Genomic DNA, 27,739 nt, shown 5'->3' on the forward strand with positions numbered 1-27,739 from the left:
TTTTTGTATCTGATAATATTTTATTATTTACAATAAAGCTAGAGCAGTCTTGCGTCCATTTATATTGGATTTTTTTTAATTAAAATTATACAAATACATTCATTTGACAGCAAATTCTATACAAGCAGCACCAGACCATTCATAATATCAATCAAGATACTGCAAAGCAAAATGTCCATACTTTCCCCAGCAAAGTAGTTCATGCTGGTTTATGACTCTCATTTGTTACTCATTTCTGACTCCTGCTTTATTTTGGCAAGGAGATCTATCCTCTGGCTAGCAAAGAGAGCTCTGGCCAGCTTTCCCACCGTCGCTCCTTTGCTCCCTTCCTTCATCAGCCACCTCTGAAACATTTGATAAACTTTTTCCTTTAAGCCATCCCGCTCATAGTCATGGTCAATTTCCTCCAGATCAGGGTCGCTGAAGCCCAGCTGCCGCGCCGTGGGTTTCCACTTCTTCCCCATATTTTCTCTCACGAGGTTCAGTTGCACTTCCGAAACGAGAGCAGTGTTCTCTGGTGGCGACAAAAGGAAAATGATTCTTTAGTGCTTTGGCGACGGAACACCGTTTCTTTCCTTTCAATTTTTTTTACTGGTTTTCACACTTATCACATAAAAAGAAACAAAGAGAAAAGAAAAACACTACAATGCACAAAAACAAAGAAAAACACATAAAAAAGAACTATCACTTCCAAATCCTAATTTCATTACATTGATAACTGACTTCCTTGAATCCCCTCTAACTGAATTTCATTATATCATCTGTTTAGCAGTTCTCCAAATTCATATCAGGAACACTGTTTCTTTTGTTCTCGGAGACAATAGGAAGATCCTGACAAACTCCATCTTGCATGAGAAACATGGGTGTGAGGGGGCAGGCAGGCCAACCCTGCTGCTAACATTGAATACAGGGCTCTGAGTGCATGCCAATATATATACAAATATATATAAAGTAAAGGACCCCTGGACGATTAAGCCCAGTCAAAGGCGACTACGGGATTGCAGCACTCATCTTGCTTTTAGGCCGAGGGAGCAGGCATTTGTCCACAGACAGCTTTGTGGGTCATGTGGCCAGGAGGACTAAACCACTTCTGGCACAACAGAACACCGTGACGGAAACTAGAGCGCACGGAAACACCGTTTACCTTCCCACTGCAATGGTACCTATTTATCTACTTGTGCTGGTATGCTTTCGTACTGCTAGGTTGGCAGGAGCTGGGACAGAGCAACGTAGTCATGGGGATTCGAACTGCCGACCTTCCAGTCAGAAAGCCCAAGAGGCTCAGTGGTTCAGACCACAGCGCCACCCGCATCCCTATGTCAATATATTCACCATGGAACCTCCATTTGAGTGTGAATTCTGAGCTAGTCAGAATTGTCTGAAAATGCCACAAGACTGCATTGCAAGGCCACAAAGCATGTGCAGAGTTACTTTTCTGCCCCCCCCTTTTTAGCAGCCCACCTGTGTAGACTTCCATGGGATCATAAACCACAGTGGTACAGTATTCCTGATCCCATGGAAGCCTCACAGTCTTTTGTGCAGAAGACTTTCCACTTGCAGATGTCCGTACTTTATGTATCAACATCAAAGGGGGTTGCAGGGAATTCATGCAATGTTGTGGCGGAAGCCACTAGGTATTCTACTGCTCCCTCTTGTACTCACGGCACCCCTTTTTGTGTAATGAATTCATAGGTAAAGGTAAAGGGACCCCTGACCATTAGGTCCAGTTGTGACTGACTCTGGGGTTGCGGCGCTCATCTTGCTTTACTGGCTGAGGGAGCCGGAGTACAGCTTCCGGGTCATGTGGCCAGCATGACTAAGCCGCTTCTGGCGAACCAGAGCAGTGCACGGAAATGCCGTTTACCTTCCTGACGGAGTGGTACCTATTTATCTACTTGCACTTTGACATGCTTTCGAACTGCTAGGTTGGCAGGAGCAGGGGCCGAGCTCACCGTTGTGGGATTCGAACCGCCAACCTTTTGATTGGCAAGTCCTAGGCTCTGTGGTTTAACCCACAGCACCACCTGCGTCCCTTAATGAATTCATAAAGGGGCCTAAATACTTAAAGGTACAGTGGAACCTCAGTTTTTGAACATCTTGGAAGCCGAATGCCGAATGCAATTCAGAACCCGAATGCCGAAAACCCAGAAGTGAATTCTTCCATTTTTGAACGTGCCTCAGAAGCCGAATGGCTTTTGAGGCGCGTTTCTCCATTTTTCTCAATGGAATTTGCCGACTGCCCATTGCGCCTCGGTTGTTGAATGTTTCAGAAGTCGAACAGTCTTCCGGAACAGATTACATTCGACAACCGAGGTACCACTGTACAAGTAATCCAAGTCATGAGAGATAAACTGGACAATTTCAGCAGATTACTTTAACTGAGCCCTGAATAGGCAGATATGTATATCGATATGCAATGTACTGTGAGTGACTAGCAGAGCTGTGCAAAGCTGGTAATAGGCCCAGGACAAATGAGAAATGGAGGACCCAATTCAATAATCTTTGCCAAAGGACCCCCCTTTGCCTCTGCTGGGGGGGGGCTGACTCAGAGCATGGGTTAGATAAGGGGCAGCTGCTGCCCATAAGCCAAGTAAATAAATAAAAAAACTAAACGTAGAAATTGTAGTTTTTGCCAGATTTTTCTGAGCACTTGGGGTCAAAGAAAGGAATTTAAACAACTGTGGCTGAGCAATTTCACAGAGGATGATGACAGGTGGGTATCTCCCCCCCCCCCCAACATAAATCCTGTCTATGCTCATATCTCAGAGAAGGCCCCTCAAAATTGTGGGCCCTTCCCAGTTGCCTCCACCCAGCTCCCCCTCTTGTTCTAGACTGGTGGGGTGTGAGTATTTCAGAGAGCAGGGCAAGCTCTGTTGCACAGAAGCCCCCCCCCCCATATGTGTTTTTAATGAATGTGTGTGTGAACATACAGTGGTGCCTCGCAAGACGAAATTAATTCGTTCTGCGAGTTTCTTCGTCTTGCGGATTTTTCGTCTTGCGAAGCACAGATGCACCCTGGTATTAACGGTTTTAAGAAAATGGAAACAAACTCACAAGACGTTTCGTCTTGCGAAGCAAGCCCATAGGGAAAATCGTCTTGCGAAGCACCTCAAAAAACGAAAAATCCTTTCGTCTTGCGCGTTTTTCGTCTTGCGAGGCATTCGTCTTGCGAGGTACCACTGTACCTAATTTATTGTTTACCATGTTTGTACACGGGTGGCGCTGTGGGTTAAACCACAGAGCCTAGGGCTTACCAATCAGAAGGTTGGCGGTTCAAATCCTCATGATGGGGCGAGTGCCTGTTGCTCGGTCCCTGCTCCTGCCAACCTAGCAGTTCGAAAGCACGTCAAAGTGCAAGTAGATAAGTAGGTACCGCTTCGGCGGGAAGGTAAGCGGCGTTTCCGTGTGCTGCTCTGGTTCGCCAGAAGTAGCTTAGTCATGCTGGCCACATGACCCGGAAGCTGTACACCGGCTCCCTCGGCCAATAAAGCAAGATGAGCGCCGCAACCCCAGAGTCGGCCACGACTGGACCTAATGGTCAGGGGTCCCTTTACCTTTACCTTTATCCTTCCCTGCCTCTGAGAAGTGCCGGGTGGCCCACATGGAGTAATCATGGTGTTCTCACAATGACCTTGTGAGGTGGGCTAAGCTTGACTTTGCCCATTTTCATGGCTGAGCAGGCATTTGAATCCAGGCATCCAGGATTCGATCCACCCCAACGCTGTGTCCACTTCACCACACCGTACTAGCTCTCACTAATTAGCAATAGGTTAGCAAAGTCATACTGGAAACCCATGATTTGCTACACTTTAAAGAAACACACAAACAACTGGGGAAAATAGTTTTTTCCTATTGAAGTGGGGCACTTATTTATGAAAGTGTGGGGTGGGGGAGAGAGAAGGAAAGGAAGAGAAGCTCTAGCATGCAGCAACAATAGCATCACTGTGCATCACAACCTAAGAGGCAGCTAGTTGCCAACAGTGGCATTAAGGGATCCAAGCTAGAAGACCAGAATCTTCAGGGTCAGAATCCCGAAATCTGACTGCAAAGTCCGTGTTTTGTGGAGATCACTAACATCTCTGTTTCTACAGATTCATATTTTTGTTACTACTAGTAGCAGCCATAGTATTAATAACAGTACTATTAGTACTACAGTGGTACCTCGGTTTACGAACTTAATCTGTTCCGGAAGTCCGTTCTTAAACCGAAACTGTTCTTAAACCAAGGTGCACTTTCCCTGATGAGGCCTCCCACCGCCAATGCCCTTCCACCATTTGGATTCCGTTCTTAGACCAAGGCAAAGTTCGCAAACTGGGACACTACTTCCGGTTTTGTGGAGTTCATAAACCGAATCATTTGTAAACAGGACTGTTCTTAAACCGAGGTACCACTGTACTACTACTAAGGGATACAAACTAGAAGGCCAGAATCTTCAGGGTCAGAATCCCAAAATCTGACTGCAAAGTCCGTGTTTTGTGGAGATCACTAGCACCTCTGTTTCGACAGATTAATATTTTTTTTACTACTACTACTACTAATTTATTTCTTATACCCCAGCCCCTCTGGGTGGCTTCCAACAAAATACAGAGGGAAGAAAGGGAGGGGGGAAAACATCAAACATTAAAAACTTCCCCAAACAGGGCTCCTTTTAGATTTCTATGAAAAGTCATGTAGTTGTTTAACTATTTGATATCGGAAAGGAGAGCGTTCCACAGGGCAGGAGCCACTACAGAGAAGGCCCTCTGCTTGGTTCCCTGTAAGCTCACTTCTTGCAAGGAGGGAACTGCCAGAAGGCCCTCAGAGCTGGACCTCAGTTTGAGCATGTTGTATCTTTCCTTGGTAGATGTTTTCAGTTCTATTCAATCCTAACTACAGTGGTACCTCAGGTTAAGTACTTAATTCGTTCTGGAGGTCCGTACTGAACCTGAAACTGTTCTTAACCTGAAGCACCACTTTAGCTAATGGGGCCTCCTGCTGCTGCTGTGCTGCCAGAGCACGATTTCTGTTCTCATCCTGAAGCAAAGTTCTTAACCTAAAGCACTGTTTCTGGGTTAACAGAGTCTGTAACCTGAAGCGTATGTAACCTGAAGCGTTTGTAACACGAGGTACCACTGTACATATCCTGAACAGAGTTTCAAAGGAAAATGTATGGCTTTGAAAGCAAGAACTATTTCTTTAAGGAAGAAAAAAGTTTTAACTTCAGTACTTACCAAACAGTTTCTGGTAATCTGCAGGATTATAATGAGTATTTTCCAGCATAGTACATATTTGTTGAGGTTTTTGTTTAATGGTTAAGAAGTTGTGAGAGCCTATCTGAATTGCACTACTATTATATATATTGTAGCTTGCAGGTTCTCCTGTATGTAAGACAATTTTTAAAAAAACACCTGTTTAATAAAGGAAGTATAAAACTACACACAAGCAAAATGAGCACAGGGACAGTACAGGGGGATAAATTACTGACCAGTGTGTTGACACATGTTAATTTTACGATGGAAATAGTAAAATGGCAAAAATGCATTATTTGAACGCTGCACTTATCTGTTGGGTAGTTTCACATCAAGGAAAGAATGGTTCCTGCTCTTAGAATTTATGTTACAAGGGCATATTTACACAACCAGGTTTATTTCTCAGGTTGGTGTCTGGTATAGTTAATCATGGAATGATAGAATTGTAGAGTTGGAAGGGACCCTGAGGATCATCTAGTCCAACCCCCTGCAATGCAGGAATATGCAGCTGTCCCATACAGAAATCGAATCTGTGACCTGCCATTATCAGCACCGTGCTCTAACCAACTGAGCCAGCCAGGCTGCTCCAATAGTTCTTTGATAAGAGTTAAAATCATAGCAAACCTTTGAAAGCTTGTGTCAGTCAGATCAGTAGGACGAGACAACAAACTCCCCAAAGAGAAAACATGTTGACACTTCTATATCAGGCACTTCCAGCTCTCAAGAGACTGCGATCTACTCCCAGTTTAAACAAACTGGCAGTGATCTGGCTTTTTTTTTTTAGGAGGAGAGTCCAGAGTTGTTCAGCTTTTTGGGGGTGAATGCCATAAATCGCTTGCAGTAAATGCCAACACAATCAAACGTACACAGCGGGGGCCCGAGACATTCATTCAACTGTTTTTTTATTCGCAGGGACTAAAAGTTTCCCGCGATCTCCAGGAGATCTACTCTGTCAATCGCGGTCGACCGGTTGGACATCGCTGTTCTATATCAACAGTGTTTCAAAAATGTTGCGAGAATTAAGTCTTTGGAGTCAAATAGATAATGCATTTTGAGACTTCGTTCAGTGAATGTGACTGTATCTTGTTGAGATCAAGCAAGCGGCTGTTTCTGGATCTCCAAAACTCTGTGTTGTTGTTTTTTTCATTTTGAAAGGGAACAGCACCACAAAAGGGAATCTCAAACTCTCTCCTTGTGGAAGGAGCAGATTGCAAGGGGCCAGTTCTGCAACCTAACGTAGTCTATGCTGTTTGCACCTTGGACCCCTCCAAAAATCCAACTAGTGTGCCAAATAAACCATGGGAAAGCAGGGTTAAATCCTACAAATTTGGCTGCTGGGAATAGGCACACTCAGCCAAGGCAGAACTGGATCCCACCCACCCTGATCGATCAGTTCATTTCACGTGTGACATCAGCTGATGGACAGCTGGATATGATTGGAGGGAAATGGCCGTGTAGGCCAAGACTGGCCCAGGGATTGGGAGCTTCCTTACTTCTGCTTTAGAGCTACCAAATGGTATTATAGCCTTAAAGAGTCCGGACCGCTCATGCCGCTCATGTTGAGATCATACTGCTCATATCAAGAAATAACTAGAGTTTTTTACCTGAATTCTGTTTGTGTATAGGTGTATGGGCGAAGTTCGTCTTCATAAAAGAGGTCGATTCCTCTGGATCTAAAGAGGTATGCAAATTGTGTCAAAACCGCACCACTGCTCTTGAAACATATAATAATAATAATAATAATAATAATAATAATAATAATAATAATAAATTATTTATACCCCACCCATCTGGCTGGGTTTCCCCAGCCACTCTGCGTGGCTTCCAACAAGATCTTAAAATACAATAGTCTATTAAACATTGAAAGCTTCCCTAAACAGGGCTGCCTTCAGATGTCTTCTAAAAGTCTGGTAGTTGTTTTTCTCTTTGACATCTTGGTGGGAGGGCGTTCCACAGGGCGGGTGTCACTACCGAGAAGGCCCTCTGCCTGGTAACAGCAGCTAGGATTTTGATGGCCCAGAAATGGAAACAAGAAGAAATGCCCACAATCGAAGAATGGAGAATGAAATTGATGGAATATGCAGAATTGGACAAATTAACAGGGAGGATTCGGAACAGACGAGATCAGAGATTCACTGAGGACTGGAATAAATTTACAGAATATATCAAACATATATGTGATGAACAGTTAACGTTTGTAAGTTTTCAAGAAGCTTTGTGAGAAGTAACGGTAGAAATATTGTATAAATAATATGATAAGGTAAATAATGATATAGTGCAATATTACACTGAGAAATGTGAGAAAATGTGATAATACGGAGAATTGTCAGACATGCTGATGGAAGTCCAAAAGAAGCAGCTGGTGAGAATTGGATGTTAAATTTTGTACAAACTTATGTTGGAAAATTAATAAAAATTATTATTTTTTTTTTAAAAAGAGAAGGCTCTCTGCCTGTTTCCCTGTAACTTGGCTTCTCACAGCGAGGGAACTGCCAGACGGCCATTGGCGCTGGACCTCAGTGTCTGGGCAGAACGATGGGGGTGAAGATGCTCCTTCAGGTAAACTGGACTCTTGACAGTGCAAAAACCTACTCAGACAAAAACCTACCCAGGTGCAACAGAGCTCCTGCATCATTAATGTAGATGAGGGAATTTCAATAGGTGGATATTTCACAATAGAAAGTGGTGGTCTTGGGAGAGCAGAAGCTGCCAGAAGGGAGAGGTGAGGACATCAAGCCCCAGTACTTTTCAGAAGACCACACTGACTTCTGACAGAATGAAGTCCTTCCAGATAGACAGTCTAAGCTTCCAGTGCTGTACTTGCTGACTGTCACAGAGCCATATTTGCAGCCCACAATGCTGACGAGCCAGAAAGTTCCTGCAGAGTTGGGACCAACCGAAACCCACCTTTCCTTGAGCTCCTTGGGATGTGTGTACCCTGAGGGAAAACACCAGGCAAGGGAGCTAGCACCATCAGCTCCTCAGGAAGTTTGGCACCCCTTGTTAATAAACCGCCTGAGGCGCCTTGCCCAAAAGGTAGCATATCGCTGCAATTGATCAATATAATTAAGTTACCAATTTCTATTCAGCCCACAGCCAGTGCAGTACAGAATGATATTCCAACCAGCACTCCTAGTGCTCTTACACTAGAGGAGGCAAATGCCGACAAAGAGAGGTCAAGGGAGTTTTTGCCGATTCTCCTTCAAAACGCTTGCTTGCGTTTGTTTTATGGTTCTAATGCTTTTATTTGTTTTATAATTGCATATTTTATTGTTGTAACCCACAGAATTATTGTTGAAGGGCAGGTTAAGAGATCTAATTACAAACAAACAAACAAACAAAACTGCTCCAGAACAGGTTTCCAAAGCACACTGGGGATTGCTGGGCAAAGGGGATTGGCAAAAACCTTCTTTCGTCTTCTGAGGTGATTCCACCGGATCAAAAGCCCTTTTAGTACAATGGCACGAAAGGGCCACCACCCAGTTTTTAGGGTGCTGGAGTATCCCTTATGTATAGATGGATATCCCAAAATGGAGCACAGCTTACAACATTGATAATGAAACACGACAGTCATGAGAAAAGAATACAAATAAAATACAGCACAACAAACAGCAGCGCTAATGCTCTCTGTAGAAACTGCACCACAAACAGTATTTCACAATTCAGATGCCTGGACAAAAGTGATTCCATTCCACAAAGCCCCCCAGTCAGTGCTGCTCATTGGGTGACCTCAGACAAATATTCATTTCAGCCAACCTCAGAAGGTTGTGAAATGAAATGGTATGAGAGTGGAGAGAACTGTTTTCCGCAAGCTCCTTGAAGGGAGGGCAGGATGAAAATTTAATAAAAGGCATAAATATAAATATGCATAGTAAAGCTCACCAGATTTTGAAATGCTATTACATTTTAGCTGCCCAGGGTTAGTAGGATGGGACGAAAGACTGGCTCATAAAAAAATGGGACAGCTTTTATTCATAGAAGGTAGTGAAGAAGAGCCATTTTACTGCTGGTCTTAGGCATGTGTGCTCTTTCTCCCTGAAGGAACAAGAAGAAGACCCTCAATCAGTTCACTTACCAGTTTCTGTACTGAAGCTTTTGCCAAAATAGTAAGGTCTGAATGGGTTAGATTGACGATCTACACCAGATTCAGGTACGGGAGGTTTATTGAAGCTAAAGGGATTGGCTGATCCATAGAGATCTTCTGGGCTTAGAGATGCTCTGAGATTTGCAGGTCCGGGCCCATAGTGCCTAACTGGATTCAGCCGGCTATTATTTTCCCTTTCCAGAGTAGCTCTGGTCGACGGTGGTTTCCACTGACGACTGTATGGGTCCACAGTGGTGTTGCTATGACGGGCGCCAGGCTCGACCTTTTCAGGCCTCAGGTGCGACTCCTGCATCGGGCGGGCAGCAGTCGCCTTTGCATACGGGTCGTGAGACACCTTCCTCCTCCTCTCCTGCTCCAGTATTTCGGCGCTGTACGACATGGAACGGCCTTCCGCCTTGTCCATCCTGCTGCCATGCACGTGGTAGTTCAGCTCGTCCTGCAGTTTCCGCTCCAAGGTCACCGGAGGATCCAAGGACGTTTCGCAGCTCTCCACAGGTTCATTCACCGGGCAAGCCGCAAACATGGCTTCGTCTACGGTGTTGCTGGCCGCAGGACATGGAGAGCTGTGAAGGGAGCCAGGTAGATCTGCAGGGCAGAAAGGGAGAGGCCTAAGAGGATTGATCGTTCTGCAGAGATTTCATTGCAATGTTCTAGCACAGGGGACAGCAAACTTTTTCAGCAGGGGGCTGGTCCACTGTCCCTCAGACCTTGGGGGGGGGCAGACTAAATTCTGAAGGGGAAAAAAATGAACAAATTCCTATGCCCCACAAATAACCCAGAGATGCATTTTAAATAAAAGGACACATTCTACTCATGTAAAAACACACTGATTCCCAGACTGTCCGCGGGCCAGATTTAGAAGGTGATAGGGCCAGATCCAGCCCCTGGGCCTTAGTTTGCCTATCCATGTTCTAGCAGCTTGGTGAGACTCTACTGCTATGAGATCAAGGCTGCATCCAGGGACTATCCAGGCCTATGGGTCTCCAAATACTGTTGGACTACAATTGTCATCAGTAAAGTAGCATAGGGAGGGTCACAGCTTTCCCTGACCTATCCTACACTCTCACCTTGGATCTCAATGGGACTTACTTCTGCGTAGATTTGCACTGAATTGTGCTGTAAGCATGAAAAGCTCGTTGGGTTGCTATGCTTTAATAAAACAAATATTGGTCCTCTTCCACAAAACATTGTCTTATACAGTCAGCCTAACTTGCTGTCATCTGGGAGATGCCATAAACTGCTGTATTGCTGCACCACTGTGCTCTGGCATGAAGTTCTAGCATCGCCTGCCATTTTCCATGGCCCAGCAAGCGGTAAGTGAAGGTATCATACTTCAAAATCATAACCAGAGAGAACTAGAAGGAAGTCTTCCAAAACCAGAAGATTATAGAAAGTGCTCTCACTAAACTTCCACTCAACACACTTGGGGGTGGGGGGTAGAAGCCTAGAAAAACAAAGGAATACTAAATGCTCTCTCCAATTGGAAGAATTAAGTGTGTTCACACCACCACCCTATTCTAGGCTGAGCAGTGTATTGATATATTGTCCCAAACTGGTTTGAAGTCCATATCATGATGTTGGTTTCATAGACCTGGCAATATATCACAATCAGGATGTGTGTGTGCTTGCGCACTATGCAGAAATCATGATGCAGGAAAAACCGTGAAGGCAGTTAATGTCTGTACATAGCTCCATCCTTACTTCAGATGACGACAACAACAACAACTTATTTGTACCCCGCCCATCTGGCTGGGTTTCCCCAGCCACTCTGGGTGGCTTCCAACAAAGACCAAAAATACACTAAAATGTCAATGTGATATATCAGTGTATTGCGATGCTGAAAACCAGGTACCACCCAGCCCTGCTCTATTCTGACTATTCAGAAGCTCAGGTTGAACAAGTAATCAGCATAAATAACTGCCAGCAAACATTTTAAAAAACACCACTTCCAGTATTAACAGGAAGAGAAGAGGTTACTATTCTACCTCATCTTTCCGGCAAGCAGAAATCCCCCAAAGTAAAAAGTAGGTGTGGTCTTTGTTCTTATCCCAACCCAACAGGATGGCCCAAAGAGGCCTTTTGTATTGATCCACCCTGAGGCCTGCTGGCAGGTTTCCTTTGGCGGCTGCTACACATCAGGCTGTGCGTTACAGCCTAATACCCAAAGGTCAAGAGCCTTTTGGTAGCTATAGACTCTGAATATAGACGGCAATAATAATGGCTTTTGGAAGTGTGAATGGTTCTTGGCTTCTTGTTGTTGTGGAAATCCTGCTCAGCCCCTGCTGTTTCCACGCTATGGGATTTCACCAGGCACTGTCTGTTTGTCTGTGTGGGCCTCCCTTGCCCAAAAAATGAGAAACAGAGGGGATGATGAATTTTCCACCCCAAACTGACTTCATCATTTCTGTGACGCTATCATAAAATATAAACATACTCTGATCTGAGTCATAAACCAGAGTCCAGACAAAATCTCCAGCTCTGATATGATTTATTTACAAAGTAGAGACTAAAACTGTAATCTGCGCTGGCCCTAATCAGCACTGAGACGGTGATCTGCGCTGTACTTTGGCTTTGAATGTGTGTGTGTTTTTAATGGGTGTCCTTGTTATCATAAAGAAATGTGCTGCAGTTGCCCCAAATGTGGGATGCAAAAGAACGAACTCTTAAGCAACTGAAATGAATTACCCGTCCGACCATTGCTTGGTGGTTCTGCCACAGCATCCACTTGGAGAGACTGCATCCTTTTTACAAGTTCCGTTGGCTCAGGGTACTTTTCCTGTCACAGAGAACAAGAGCAACTAAATACCTGATTGAATCACTGGAAGAACCTAGAACCTCTAGGGCAATGTTGCTTAGGGTGCCCATCAAGGAAAATCCTGCTAGATTGTATGACTAAGGATGTCAGCAACCCTGTCGCACAGGGAAACCTACATGTCTAGAGGTTTACACATGTAGGCTTTCCCATTTCAGACACTCTGGTTAATGTGAGAATGTCAGAGAGAGACCGAGGGAGCAGCCCCACTGCTGCTTCTCTCCTAACACTAGAATTTGTGGACACCCAATGAAGCTGAACGTTGAAATAGCCATGGCAGATAAAAGTCATTCTTCAAGCAATGTATAGTTCAAGCATGGAACCCACTTCCACAGGAGGCAACGGTGGCCACCAGTTTGGATGACTTTAAAAGAGGAGTGGACAAAGTCATGGAGGGCAAGGCTATAGCCATGATGACTATGCTGTGTCTCCACATCTGGAGACAGTAATGTTTCTCACAGGCTGTCAGGGATTGGACTGAAGAGGAATGGTGAAGGCCACCCCCCATTCTTCTGAACCTTCCCGAGAAGAGGAGGGAGGACAGTATAGACTTACAACGGTGGTTTGCAGAAGGTCATGACTCCGAGACAGAAGAAGGACAAAGCTGGGAGATAATGGAAGGAGAGGAAGGAGGAGCAGAAGAGTCAGGACAGCTGGTTGACACATTATCATTAGAAAGCATTCCCGACCCACCCCCCTTCTCCTAGAACGAGGAGGGCTGTTAAAGTGGGAGAACAGAAAGCGAATAGACAAAGGTCCTCACGCAGCCACCGTATAAAGGGGTGGAGCTGCTGACGACTGAGAGTAAAAGGGGGGAGGAGATTACTGAGAGCAACGCCATTATCCTAGAGACAGCATCCTGCATCTCTCTCTGTGACTATTGAATAAAATACCTTGGTAAGAGCTTCTTGTATTTTCATTACTGGAAGCCTGCCGTGAGGGAGGGGGATCAGATTCCCTGAAGCCTGACACAGGCATTTGGGCAACATTATTATTATTACAAGTTCGCGGGTGGTGCTGTGGTCTAAACCACTGAGCCTAGGGCTTGCTGATCAGAAGGTCGGCAGTTTGGATCCCCTCAACGGGGTGAGCTCCTGTTGCTCGGTCCCAGCCTCTGTCCACCTAGCAGTTCGAAAGCATGGCAAAGTGCAAGTAGATAAATAGGTACCGCTCTGGCGGGAAGGTAAACGGCGTTTCTGTGCACTGCTCTGGTTTCGCCAGAAGCGGCTTAGTTATGCTGGCCACATGACCTGGAAAAACTGTCTGTGGACAAACGCCGGCTCCCTCGGCCAGTAAAGCGAGATGAGCGCTGCAACGCCAGAGTCGTTGTGACTAGACTTAACAGTCAGGGGTCCTTTATTATTATTATTATTATTATTATTATTATTATTATTATTATTATTATACCCTGCCCATCTGACTGGGTTGCCATAGGCACTCTGGATGGCTTCCAACAGATATAAAGAGATAATAAAACATCAAACCTTAAAAATATTCCCTATATAGGACTGCCTTCATATGTCTTCTAAAAGTTGTATGGCTATTTATCTCCTTGACATTTGGTGGGAGGGTGTTCCACTGGGTTGATCCAGCAGCTCTTCTTATGATTTTGTATGCTTTTAGGGATAGAATTGGAAGGGACTGAGGAAGTCATTTAGTACACCCCTCTGATTATTGCAGGATCTACAATGCAGATGCAGCGACAGCGTCCCTGACAATCTCTGCTTCAATGATTCCAGTGAAGGAGATTGCTCAGCTGTCTGACAGCTCTTACTTTCAGGAAATTTCTTCTACCTAATAGCTGGACTCTGTTTCTCTACAACTTCCACCAGTGATTCTCACCCCCTTTCCTTTTTTCAGCCATAAATGTTTCAAAAACTTACTTTTAACTTTCTCAAGTCATCTTCAACATCCTTTTCAAAGTTCTGCTGATAAAATGGCTTGTACGTCAAATTGATTTCTGTAGTAAAGGATTAGTCAATTAGTAAAAGAAAAACCCCAAAGCGGTCTCACTGAAAAACAGAAGAGACTGTTCTTATGCTGTCTTTTATAAAGGCAAGTAAGAAGTGACATGGCAGTGGCATAGCATAGCAGGAGGGCACAGCGGTGGTTGCCCCGGGCGCAAAATTGTTGGGGGTGCAAAATTTAAACGTACAGATTGGGTGGGGCCCGTCCTCACATACTTCCCCATAGATTTGGCACCTATAAGGAGTGCAGGGTTACCTCTTTGCTGTTCCTCATCCCACTGCACCTATAGACCCAGCCAAAAACTAAAAACATCTTGAATATTCCGCATGACCTTAAGGCTACCTTCCTCTTGCACTCAGATAATGCCAGACCCACTTCAGCAAAAATGCCCTCTCACTACCTGCAAAAGTTGGCCGTTCCTCCGGCTTTTGACTCCAAGATTGTTTCATTAGTGTAATGATCTCTCCTGGGCAACTTTCTTCAATCTCCTCTATGAGAGGCCTGTCCCCATTCATGATGCAGAAGTATATTTGCGCGTCAGTCATAGCATCTGGTGGGGGAGAGAGGAATTGAACAGGTTTTATTAATAAAAAAAATACAGTGGTACCTCGGGTTACATACGCTTCAGGTTACATACGCTTCAGGTTACAGACTCCACTAACCCAGAAATATTACCTCAGGTTAAGAACTTTGCTTCAGGATAAGAACAGAAATCGTGCTCTGGTGGCAGCAGGAGGCCCCATTAGCTAAAGTGGTACCTCAGGTTAAGAACAGTTTCAGGTTAAGAACAGACCTCCAGAACGAATTAAGTACTTAACCCGAGGTACCACTGTAACCGTATGCAGCTAAAAACACTTCAGCAAGCAGAGTTATTTGATCACACTTACTCTCATAGGGTTCTTTGTTGGCAAAGATGGCCCATAATACTATGCCAAAGCTGTACACGTCTGATTTTTCCACAGGCGTGGTGTTAACTGATGCCAAGTGTTCTGGGGCCATGTAAAAAAGGGTGCCGGCGTTGCTCTTCGAGCTGCAGTTGATTTTCATCTTCCGGATGCTCTCCTCTTTGGTCAGCCTGCTCCAGCTTTTGAAGCGGGCCACGCCAAGGTCTGCTATCTGCAGGAAAGGATGGAGAACCATTACAGGAGCAAGGTCCAACTGAGATCACACCAGCACACAGCTGATGAGACCCTCGCAGGCCGTCTTCTCCAACTTCCTGCTTGGCACAGGAAATCCAGAGCTAGAACATTCACTATAGATGGACTATCCACCTTCTACTTAAAGGGAGAGCCCACCACCCCTCTAGGTCATTGGTTCCATTGTCACAGCTGTTCAAGAAGTTTGACTTAACGCTCAACCAAAATTTACCTGCCTGTATCTTAAGCCCACTAAATCAACCTCAGTCTGCAGCAGAGAACACGCATTTGCCTATGATGTCCCCACACTCCGTCTTCTCTTTTCCAGGCTAAACATGCCCAGTTCTTTCAAACCATTCCACATAGGACTTGTTTTTCTTAATGCTTTGTTGCCTTTCTCTAACCCCATTTCAGTTTGTCTAAACAACAACAACAACAAAACAACATTATTATTATTATTATTATTATTATTATTATTATTATTATTATTTATACCCCACCCATCTGGCTGGGTTTTCCCAGCCGCTCTGGGTGGCTTCCAACAGAACACTAAAATACAATAACCTATTAAACATTAAAAGCTTCCCTAAACAGGGCTGCCTTCAGATGTCTTCTAAAGTTTGGTAGTTATTTTTCTCTTTGACATCTGGTGGGAGGGTGTTCCACAGGGCAGGTGCCACTACCGAGAAGGCCCTCTGCCTGGTTCCCTGTAACTTGGCTTCTTGTAGTGAGGGAACCGCCAGAAGGCCCTCGGCGCTGGACCTCAGTGTCCGGGCAGAACGATGGGGGTGGAGACGCTCCTTCAGGTCTACTGGGCCGAGGCTGTTTAGGGCTTTAAAGGTCAACACCAACACTTTGAATTGTGCTCGGAAACGTACTGGGAGCCAGTGTAGGTCTTTCAAGACCGGTGTTATATGGCCTCGGCTGCCGCTCCCAGTCACCTTCTTAAAGTTCAGTGCCCATTAGGGGATATTCCAGCCGAGGACAATTTGCAGTCGACATGCTTGGTGCAACATCAAATGCTTCCCAAAGTAATTTGTTATTTAATTAAATATAGTGTTTTTAAGTTACCCAGGTCAAATGGAGGGAACCAATCTGAACATTCAGAAAAGCATGTGCTTTAGCCATTCTTGGCCTGCTATACCAGGAAGGGAATGCAAAACACTGGGAAACTGTGTGTTTTCCTTCTCATCCACATGTGCATAGCAGGCAAAAGCCTGGTTAGCTTACTGCAACCGTGTAAACATACTGGCTTCTGGAACAGATTGCACACACTTTACAAACCTTGGCTGCAGATCCTGGTTAAGGAAGAGAGAGCAGAACAACAATCCTGGGTTCAGACAACATGCAAAGCCATACCTTGCCTTAGTTGCCACATTACACTGAACTACAAGGACCAGGAGAGAAGCAACGTGGCTGCGATCTCCCTGGGAGCCAGCACATTTGCAGTCACACAAAACCACGGTTTGCCAAACAGGCAGGTTCTGCTATAAATCATGCCCACATCTGGTTCAGCCCTAAGACTGACATGTCACCCATCCAGGAATTATGTGCTAATGGTACCTTAATATGAAAGTCCTCGTCTACAAGGATATTTTCTGGTTTTAGGTCCTTGTGAACTAAGCCCTGTTCAGTTAAGTAAAGCATTCCTTCAATGATCTCTAGGATGAAGCACCCTTTCACGGACAAAGGAATAGAGGTCTGCAATAAAGCAAAAACAGCAGAATATTAGTATATATGCTGAGTTATACCTGCCATGATCAAGCTGCCGCCTTTTTTAAAAATGAAAAGCAGTGGTATTCAATTAAGTTTTACTCACGTTAGACCTATCAAAATCAATGGACTGAACTTAGCCATGCTCATTAATTTCAGCGGGTATACTTCGGGTTAAACATAATTGAATACCAGCTAAAATCTTTAAAAGAGCACTGACTTATTCAGTCCTCTGTTGAACGAACATCCATCAGGAATAGATATTAAGCCTTACGAACCATGGTTGCTAAAGGAGTTTGAATAAAGTATACCCAACTAGTGCTCCTTCCAATTATCTTTGCTTTTCAAAGAAGCAACAAGGCTCCTCCTCACTGAGGCTAGAATCCAGTTGCAATTCAGCAGATCTGGAGATGCACATTTTAGAAAATCAGGGTGGCATCTATTTGCTGATGAGAAATATTAACAGATAACCAACTACTCATCATTATGATGCACAGATTCTAGATGGCAATAGGGATTGGCACTAACCCACTGCCAGACAGAAGCTTAAACATATTATATAAGCTTATTACTATCTGGCCCAAACCTTCCCAATACTTTGGAAATCTGGATCTCGGGAGCAATGCAAGACTGCTCCCTTTTGCAGTGCAAATTATGAACAGGAGGTTCGCTGGTGCAGAAATCATGATCCCCCCATACAGAGCAAACACTCACATTTATGAGCTTCAGAGCCCAGTGCTAGTGTGTCCCTAACATTCACTATTAGCACGTCTTAGACCTGATCCAGGTCCAAACCAATGATGAAAACATTTTCACTGGAATGGACAAAAAAGATGTTGATGGAAACAGACCCAAGATGACCGACAACATTTGAATACCATTTCCCGAGGTTGTGGTACAATCTCAAAAATTACCACCTGGCTTCTTCCCAGTGTATCAATCTCTACTCACTGCCTTTAGTACGGACATCAGGTTTCCTTTGCGTACATATTCCATCACCAGGGAGTAGTTGCCATCTTCCAAAATGATGCCTAGTAGCTTCACCACACGGTCATGGTTAAGTCTGAGCATAATCTTGCCTTCTTCAAGAAGGGACGTGTTACATCTAGGGGGAAAACAGGTACTATGGGATTACAAGTGTGCATGACTGCCAAGAAGGGAGTAGAGCTACAGACTAAAGCTTCCGGCAAGACATTTCAAGGTGACAGGCAGAAATGTCAACTTCTTCACTTGAACTCTCCAAAATGATGAGCCAAACCTGCATAGCTCAATCTGCAGCATAATCTGTGATTGAAATGGCAACTGCCTTGATGGGTGAAATCCTGCCTTGTGTCTGAGTGGTGATTAGTTAGCATCGTTATGACTAATTATTCATTCAGTCATTTGCATAGCGTTCTGGCTGGGAACTGCAGGCTAGTGCTTCCCAAATTTATAACAGCGGGATAATGCATTTTAAAAATATGAAGTAAAATTGGAGACACTCTTCAACTCTTAACACACAGGTGGTTTTCTTTTAGAGTGGCAAGGTGGCAAAATGGCAGGTAGGTCTGCTAAGCTGTCACACCAGGAGTGGCCGAATGATCTAATGACACATAATCTAGTCAGGCCTAGCGCCGAGTAGCATGCTTGGGCAACTCCCAGGACCCACACTGATGCCTGGCCCAGGGCCCCTTTTTAATCCCCCACTGGCATTTGTGTCGGCCAGTTGGGTCTGCTAAAGACACTATTTTAATTTCCCACAATGCCCCATCAATGGGTTGCCCCAAGGCATTGTGAGAAATGGCAGCCTCGCCCACACCCAGCTGCCCAGTGTGCTGCTACAGCCACCATCAGATAAGGACCATTGCTATAGCAAGGAGTCCTACAGAGAATGATTTCATAGAATGCAAGCTGGATAGCTCAGCTGGTTAGAGCGGATAACACCAAGGCTGCAGGTTCGATCCCCATAAGGAACACTAGATGCACTAGATGATCCCCAGGATCCCTTCCAACTCTATGATTCTATGAACCAAGGGTCATCTAGTCCAACCCCTTGCAATGCGGGAATCTTTTGCCCAATGGGGGACTTGAACCCACAACCCTGAGATTAACAGTCTCATGCTCTACCGACTGAGCTATAGCTCTGATCTGTCGAGTTTCCAATCAGATCTGGAGCAGAGGTGCCATCTAGGCTAACTAGAAGGCAGCCTTCTCTGGGGATGGGTGATGTGAGCCTAAAGCAGCGGTTCTCAACCTGTGGGTCCCCAGATGTTGTTGGACTACAACTCCCATCATCCCTGAGCTCTGGCCTTGCTAGCTAGGGGTGATGGGAGTTGTAGTCCAACAACATCTGGGGACTCACAGGTTGAGAAAGGCTGGCCTGAAGGAAGCTTTAATTGTTGAAGCTGGGAAATAAGAGTGGGAGACAGTCATTGCCTTTGTGAGCTGCCTGTGGACTTCCTACAAGCATCTGACTGGTGATAACGGTCATTTGGTTTGATCTAGTCGGGCTCGTCTTTTGTTCTCGCCACACAGATCTCTAGGCAAGCAAAACCCTGGAAAAGTTGAGGGAGGAGCCTATCCAATCAGAAACCGGTAGGAGCCGGACTTAATAAGGCACAAATCCAAAATTATGGTACAGAGACAATGGAATTGTCTAAATGAATATTTACACAAGCAGGGCTCAAATATGAAAGTTTGGTTGTGCTTAGACTAACCTTGTGAAGAATATAAAGATTTGATGGACTATGAAAGAACTTAAGGAAAGGAAGTGACTAAAGAACAGATGTAAAGGTGAACTAAAAATTAAGAGACGTGCGGTGAATGCGGTGGAAGTCTTTTATAATATTTTAACTAGGATTTTGATAATGTAATGTTTAAAGTATAAATTTGGTATTACTGATTATGGAAAGTAATTTTTTATTTTTTTCCCTTTCTTTTTTTCTTTTCTTTTATCTTTTTGTCTTTTTTCTTCTTTAGTCTGTATCTGGTAAATATGTAGACGATTGTGTTTATATTGTTATGTATGGATTTTGTTTTGATTTTCCTTTTCTATTTACCTTGTAATATTTAATAACCTATCAATTCTTAAGGAAACCAGCCCTGAGTGCTCACTGGAAGGACAGATCCTGAAGCTGAGGCTCCAATACTTTGGCCACCTCATGAGAAGAGAAGACTCCCTGGAAAAGACCCTGATGTTGGGAAAGATGGAGGGCACAAGGAGAAGGGGATGACAGAGGACGAGATGGTTGGAGAGTGTTCTCGAAGCTACCAGCATGAGTTTGACCAAACTGCGGGAGGCAGTGGAAGACAGGAGTGCCTGGCATGCTCTGGTCCATGGGGTCACGAAGCGTCAGATACGACTAAACGACTAAGCAACAACAAAATATTTAATAAAACTAATTTAAAAAAGAAAAGAAACTGGCAGGAGCTCAGTGGTAGGTAGCTCTACACTGCTCTCTCTTGTCTGCAAAGGATCTCCCTCTAACCAACTTACTCTGTGCGCTGAGGCCCTGTGTACACCGTTTTCAGCACCACAAGCCCATGCCTCTTGTGGTAACACAGCGAAACCATTCCAAATCCGCCGGCATCCAGCTGCTCTTTTTGCAAAAAGTCCTCCGAATTCATCTGAATGTCATCCAAGGACATGTTTGCGGCTCGTGGGGCGCTCCAGCAATTCGTAGAGAGAAATCCCAGGGCCTACAATGTGAAAACAGAAGAGAAGGCATTGTGCGGTCTGTATTTCCACCGCTACAGGACACGATGGCCAAAAGGCCACAAAGAAAGCTGTGGAGACCTACCAAAGACCCAAGGATGGCACGAAGAGCGCAATCCTATGCATGTTTAGTCAGAAATCAATCCCAGAGTGTTCAAGGTGGTTTACTCTCAGGTAAGTGAGCACAGGTAACAAGCAGCGTCCTTCATGCTGCTTTTGGTCTGGTCGGTATGGGACATCTTGTGGAGTAGTAGGGAAAATTCATGAAGAACCTTCTCTTGAGAGTCTATATTATAAAAAATGGAGGGTGTCTACAAGGGGAGGGGATTTTTAATGATGGCTTCCTGTTTGAGAAGTTGTCTCCATTAAGAGGCCAGGTTGTCACCCACCTTAATGGCAGACAAAAGACTTCTATGTTCCCAGGTTTTTAAACATTTTTTTCTATGTTATATAAACTAAACATAGTTTTTTTGTAAAATGTTTTTTATTTGGTTTTACAAATTCATTCGCACTCAAAATCACAAATAATAAAAATTACACAAGATTCTTCTGAATCTCTAGACTTCCCTCCTCCCCTCTGGGGGTTCTTTAGTAAACTTTTTCAACTGCATACTATAAATCCTCCTAATTTTTCAGTCCTCCATTGTACCCAAAGTCTATGTAACATTACAAGAGTTATTTAAGACCTGCCAAAGAGTTCAAATGTTTACAGTAGTCATTCAAATATAATATAAATTTTTCCCATTTTTTGTTGAAGTTTTGATCCTCCTGGTTTCTGATTTTCCCAGTCATTTTTGCCATCTCTGCATAGTCCAATAGTTTAGTCCGTCAGTCCACTCTGGTAGGAACCTTATACCAGAGTATAATCTAAACATTTAAAGATAGTGATTAACTCTCTTTAAATAATTAAATTGACTACATCATTGCCAAAATCAGCTTTCTTTCTTTCTTTCTTTCTTTCTTTCTTTCTTTCTTTCTTTCTTTCTTTCTTTCTTTCTTCTAAACTTGATTGTTAATATGAATCATTTGTATACTGCTGTGTTTTAAAATTTTGGTTTCATATTAGTGTTCCAGGTTGCTGAGCCTTATTGTATGAGGTAATTAAGACATTAAAAAAATATATACAGGATCTAACGAGTGGTATTGGAGTAGATTTCACTGAGAGTAGACCCACTGAAAACAATGGACTTAAATTAATGGGTCTGCTCTATTACTACATTGGTTCCTATGGCTGAATTGTAATAATAATAATAATAATTGGGGAGGGGGGTCCAGCCTCAAGGTAACAGGATAAATGGCATTGGTCTATCTAGGACAATTATTGGCAAGTTATAATTCTTAACAGGTTGGCATTGCCAACAGCGCCTCTGTGCCAGTCACACGGAGCCTGTGTACATACCATACATTTAAAACACATGATTTTCCCCAAAGGATCCTGGAAACTGTGTTTTCTCAAAGGTTGCTGGGAAGTGGAGCTCTGGGGGGAGGGCTTTGGGGGGGGGGAATGTCATGGGCTTCACACACACAAACACACAAACATGTTGCTAAGCCTAATATGAAGCATTTAGTCCCCATTTCAGCTGAATGCCACTTTGGGAAGTAGGAGGATTTGGGGTTTCATGGGTCTAGTTTTAATTCCCATTTTTCTCTGGCTGCTTAGCTGTTTTAATGTATTACTGTTTAATGTTTTCTTTTAGGGCTGCCATATTTCTGGGATTCATCTGTCAGAAATAGCGTCCGGACGGAATGTCAGGGGAAACCTGGGCGTATGGCAACCTATGTCAGAAGTGTAGATTTTAGGGGTGAATTTTCTTTAAAATATGGTAGCTCAGAAACTTCTTTTTGTGGAGATTTTCCAAACAAACAAACAAAACAACTCAGCAACTTTCGTGTCCGGATTTTCACTTTTTGAAATATGGCAACTCTACTTTTAATTTAAGGGACGTGGGTGGCGCTGTGAGTTAAACCACAGAGCCTAGGACTTGCCGATCAGAAGGTCGGCGGTTCGAATCCCCGCAATGGGGTGAGCTCCCATTGCTCAGTCCCTGCTCCTGCCAACCTAGCAGTTCGAAAGCACGTGAAAGTGCAAGTAGATAAATAGGTACCACTCTGGCGGGAAGGTAAACGGCATTTCCGTGCGCTGCTCTGGTTCTGGTTCGTCATGCTCTGGTTCGTCATGCTGGCCACATGACCCGGAAGCTGTACGCCGGCTCCCACTGCCAATAAAACGAGATGAACGCCGCAACCCCAGAGTCGGTCACAACTGGACCTAATGGTCAAGGGTCCCTTTACCTTTATCTTTACTTTTAATTTGCAGTATTTTTTAGCTGCTTTTTAGCTCACAAGGTATGCATGTTCTTTACCCTGTTGGGTTGGGGAAAGCTCATATTTTCCCAGCCAACAGGATAGCTCAGTCAGTAGAGCATGAGACTCTTAATCTCAGGGGGACCAGTGGTCTTGCTCCATATAAGGCAGATTCTTATGTTCCTCAACTATTGTTGCAAAACCCTTTTGGGGCATACAGGAAAAAAGTCAATGGGATTTACTCCCAGGCAACAATGTACAGCATTGTAGCCTGAGCAATAGAAGTAGTAGCAACAAGAGTTGCAACAAGAGTTGAGAAACATAAAGAATCTGCCTTATATGGGTCACCATCTTGGTACCCACTGGGTGCACTTGCACCCCCCGAGGCCTCCTCCGGCTCCTGCAAGCTCACCTCCCTGCTACTGAAATCAGGTTGGGGGAAAAGAATTCTGTTGTAGCAAATAGAACAGAAGCAGACATCATGGTCCTGGTCTCAGATTCCTCATCTTCAGGGGGATAGGGGAAGGTTTTTGGAGAAGAACGGAAAGCACATGCAGGACCAGCTTGCCTCTCAAAAGAGAGACTGTGCTGCATAGTGGTTAGAGCGTTGGGCTAGGACCTGGGCGACCAGGATTCAAATCCCTGCTCAGCCATGAAACTCACTGGGTGACCCTGGGCTGGTCACAGTCTCAACTTAACCTACCTCACGGAATTGGCTGTGAGGATAAAATGGGAAGGAAGAGAACCTTGCACTCAGTGTTAGAAATCAGCCAGGCACTTGGACTGGTGCGTGTCCAATTGAATCCACCTACATCTGACCTAACACATGCACAAATAAGACTGCCAAGTACAGGGTTTTTGAATTATGGTGCTGGAGGAGACTCTTGAGAGTCCCATGGACTGCAAGAAGTTCAAACCTATCCATTCTGAAGGAAATCAGCCCTGAGTGCTCACTGGAAGGACACATCTTGAAGCTGAGGCTCTAATACTTTGGCCACCTCATGAGAAGAGAAGACTCCCTGGAAAAGACCCTGATGTTGGGAAAGATGGAGGGCACAAGGAGAAGGGGACGACAGAGGACGAGATGGTTGGACAGTGTTCTTGAAGCTACCAGCATGAGTTTGACCAAACTGTGGGAGGCAGTGGAAGACAGGAGTGCCTGGCGTGCTCTGGTCCATGGGGTCACAAAGAGTCGGACATGACTAAACGACTAAACAACAACAAAAGTACAGGATATCCAGCCCCTGGATCCATCCACACAATAGTAAAGTGATTTAAAGGCAGATATGCTTAGGTTCAGTTAAGTGCCCACTATCACACATTTTTCACCCTTTTGTTTTTCAGCCTTTTGTTAAGCAAACAGGAACAGGACAACCAAGGATGGGCAAGGTGAAAAATAGGCAAGAAATTCTGGGATTATGGAAATTGTAGGAATCAATCATTTCACAGCCTCCTCCTCCCCTATCCACTGACATGCCTTGGTACAAAAAGGCATTTAAAAAACTAGATTCAAAGGCAGCTTTTTCACAACTGAAGTGCAGAGTGTTTGAGGAACGGGACTTTCGCAGGGAAACCAAAATGTTTGTTTACAAATGCTTGTTTACTACCGACCATACTGTATGCTTGTGAAACATGGACCACTTAGAAATGCCATCTCCAACTCCTTGAATGATTCCATCAACAGTGTCTTCGAAAAAATGTACATATCACCTGGGAAGACAGGCCAACTAACGCCAGTGTGCTGGAAGAAGCAAATATCACCAATGTTGAAGGAATGATTCTTCAACATCAACTTCGTTGGACTGGTTGTATTGTGCGGGTGCCTGATTATCGTCTTCCAAAGCAACTACTCTATTCCAAGCTTTAAAATGGTAAGTGTGTTGCTGGTGGTCAACAAAAGCGGTTCAAAGACTCTGTCAAGGCAAATCCAAAAAAAGTAGTATAAACACCGACAACTGGGAAACACTGGCCTGTGAGCGCTCCAATTGAAGAACAACCTTTACCAAAGGTGTCATGGGTATTGAAGATGCTCAAACTCAGGATGAAGGGGGGAAATGTGCTAAGAGGAAGACAGACTTGGTAAACCATCACCATGATCAACTCTCATCCAGAAACCTATGTCCCCACTGTGGAAGGACGTGTGGATCCAGAATTGGCCTCCACAGTCACTTACGGACTCACTGTTCAAACTGTGTTTATGGAAGACAATCTTACTTGGCTAGGAGTGATCGCCAAAGAAGAAAGTTGTTATTAAGTGCAGCAAAATACGAGTTTGGAGGGGCCTAAGTCTTCCGGTAAGTGGATTTCATCCCCCTCATGCCCAAACCCCTCTCCAACTCCACATCCGCAAAAGCAGACCAAGATTGGGCTGGTTAAAACTTTTGAGCCAAACCCAAGAAGGCACCCAGCTGCACTCCTAGCCACACAATACACAGAGGGAAGCACTTAGCTTAGGACCCGGGTGGTGACTAATAATGGGAAGGAGTTCCCACCACCATCAGTCACTCCACCCTCATTCAGCGAGCAGCCTCTTCAAATCATGGACTTCACCAGGGCGCAGAGGTTCTCAACCTGTGGGTCCCCAGATGTTGTTGGACTACAACTCCCATCATCCCTGAGCTCTGGCCTTGCTAGCTAGGGGTGATGGGAGTTCAACAACATCTGGGGACCCACAGGTTGAGAAAGGCTGCCGGATGAAGTTTACGCGCGCGCCTCACAGAGGCACAAACTTAGTTTCATTTTCCTGCGCGCCTCCCCTTCCCCCTCTCGCTTCCCTCGAGCGCAACGGGAAGGAAGCAGGTGGCCGGAGGCAGTTTCCCACAAGTTCGATCCTAAGGAAAACCTACCCGGGCGAGTCTTTCTCTCTGCAGGGATGCCGAGGGGGAAACCTGGAAGCGGCCCGCCCGCGCTAGTGGGGGCACCACCTCCTCGGCTCCAAAAAGATCGTCGCGCAGCGGGGAAGGGACCAGATCCCTCTCCACCGTCTCCTCTCCCCGAGCAGGAGAGATCCCCAGATAATGTACGCTGCGCCCCACGGGTAGCGATCCCCTCGCTTTCTTCTCTTTCCTCTTTTCCTCCTGCTCCCGAAAGGGGCCACCCACTGTCTGGAGCGCGCCTGGCGCTTTTCTTCCTCTTTCGGCGAACTTTGCCGGGGCGGAGTCAGGCGGTGTTAAAAGCGCACGCAAGCCCTTCCCAACCTATGATCCAGGCTTCTCTTCTCCGCAGGCGGGGCGAGCAGCGAGGCTTTCGGATCTCCCCTCGGGGCGGGATCTCCGAAGAGAGATTCCAGTGCGGAAATGGGTGGCGTCGAGAGCTGCTGAAAGGGAGAGGACGAACACGAAGGAAGGTAAGAGAAGAAGGACTGTGCGCGGCTGGAGATACTGCTGCGTCTCACTTGCTGGATGCCACAGAAGGGCAGAGATGCTCTTGTGCTCAGATCCTGCTCCCTGGTTTCCCACAGGCACCACCGTGAGAACAGGATACTGGACTTGATGGGCCCTTGGCCTGGTCTAGCAGGCTCGTTTCACATTCTTGGGTTCTTTAGCTGTGTGGGATCCTAATAACGACGCAACTAAGAGGAAATAAATGGAGTCTATTTGGGCAGAAAGGGACGCCAGGCTTAAGCCAACACCTTCAGTAGTAGTAGTGGTAGCCCTGATCCAGAGTGGAGTTTGGATCGGGTGTACTTCAGCTTCCCTTGACGTTGCACCAGCATCTTGGGTATAGAATTGCCTGGCCGAATAGTGTTTGTGAATTACACCACCCTTTCTGCCAGCTTAATTTATGCCTGTTTGCCAGGTCATGTGGCTGAGCTGGAATGGATTTAAGATCCAGCCTAACAGGGTAGCTCCATTAAGCGCCTGTGCTGTACAGGGGTTAGACTCTCCCCCCCCCCTTTGCATTTTTTAGGGGGCGTAGTTTTGTTTCACTTGACAATGTGAAGAGCAAGGGTGGCATCTTCTGGCGAACACGAAGATTGCATAGCCTCTGCTTAATTTCCTGGCGTGCTCCTCCCTTGTCTCCTGAGACAGACGGATGCCAACCAACCATCTTGAGTTTGTGCTTCCTGTTTCAATGTGATTTAAGGAATTCTCCAGACTTAGCCATGCTTAACTTTCCTTCCCTCTTTTATTTTTTTGCTGTCCTTTCCCCGCAAAAACCCACTCTTTGAAGTGGAATCAGAGCAAACAACAATCCACGGAAAACCCAAATTGATGTTTGCTCCAGCTGAGCACTAAAGAGCGGGTTTTTGCAGGCAAACCTCAGGGGCAGAAAAAAAACTACACAATCTGAGGAAGAGCTTTTAACTGGGCACCTGTGCATAGAAAGAGTGAGCAAAAGGTAAGTGTAAGCCCATTCTAGCACAGAAAGTTTAAACCAAGTTTGTTTTCTTTTTCTTCTAACCAAATTGTTTGTAAACTGCCTTTTCACCCCAATTAAGAGTCCCCAATTAAGAGGGACACGGGTGGCACTGTGGGTTAAACCACAGAGCTTAGGACTTGCCGATCAGAAGGTTGGCGGTTTGAATCCCCACGACTGGGTGAGCTCCCGTTGCTCGGTCCCTGCTCCTCCCAACCTAGCAGTTCGAAAGCACGTCAAAGTGCAAGTAGATAAATAGGTACCGTTCCGGTGGGAAGGTAAACGGTGTTTCTGTGCTCTGCTCTGGTTTGCCAGAAGCGGCTTAGTCATGCTGGCCACATGACCCGGAAGCTGTACACTGGCTCCCTCGGCCAATAAAGCGAGATGAGCGCCGCAACCCCAGAGTCGGCCACGACTGGA

At 45.2% G+C, this 27,739-nt stretch overlaps 2 protein-coding genes across 3 annotated transcripts in view; one reads left to right on the forward strand and one right to left on the reverse strand.

The window, feature by feature from the left end:
• Positions 1-25,940, reverse strand: RIPK1 (receptor interacting serine/threonine kinase 1). The gene is made up of 12 exons (XM_083747266.1): positions 25,807-25,940; positions 20,438-20,640; positions 17,914-18,067; positions 16,813-16,950; positions 15,001-15,229; positions 14,514-14,663; positions 14,029-14,105; positions 12,019-12,109; positions 9,304-9,918; positions 6,833-6,901; positions 5,211-5,357; positions 1-514 (listed from the first exon to the last, which is right to left on the reverse strand). Exons 2-12 carry the CDS (start codon positions 20,587-20,589, stop codon positions 219-221), a joined length of 2,118 nt encoding a protein of 705 aa, XP_083603392.1. The 5' UTR covers positions 20,590-20,640; positions 25,807-25,940; the 3' UTR covers positions 1-218.
• Positions 25,833-27,739, forward strand: part of DUSP22 (dual specificity phosphatase 22) — a gene marked incomplete at its 5' end in the record, with an annotated part of 72,545 nt that continues 70,638 nt past the window's right edge. The window contains 2 exons of one of the 2 annotated variants that reach the window (XM_083747398.1): positions 25,833-26,306; positions 27,216-27,301. In XM_083747398.1, coding sequence (XP_083603524.1) covers positions 25,833-26,306; positions 27,216-27,301 — 560 coding nt within the window. The remainder of the gene's footprint in view (positions 26,307-27,215; positions 27,302-27,739) is intronic. The other variant, XM_083747396.1, reaches the window with a different exon arrangement.

The sequence above is a fragment of the Podarcis gaigeae genome (assembly GCF_964106915.1).
Source record: "Podarcis gaigeae genome assembly, chromosome: 7".
Classification (NCBI taxonomy): domain Eukaryota; kingdom Metazoa; phylum Chordata; class Lepidosauria; order Squamata; family Lacertidae; genus Podarcis; species Podarcis gaigeae.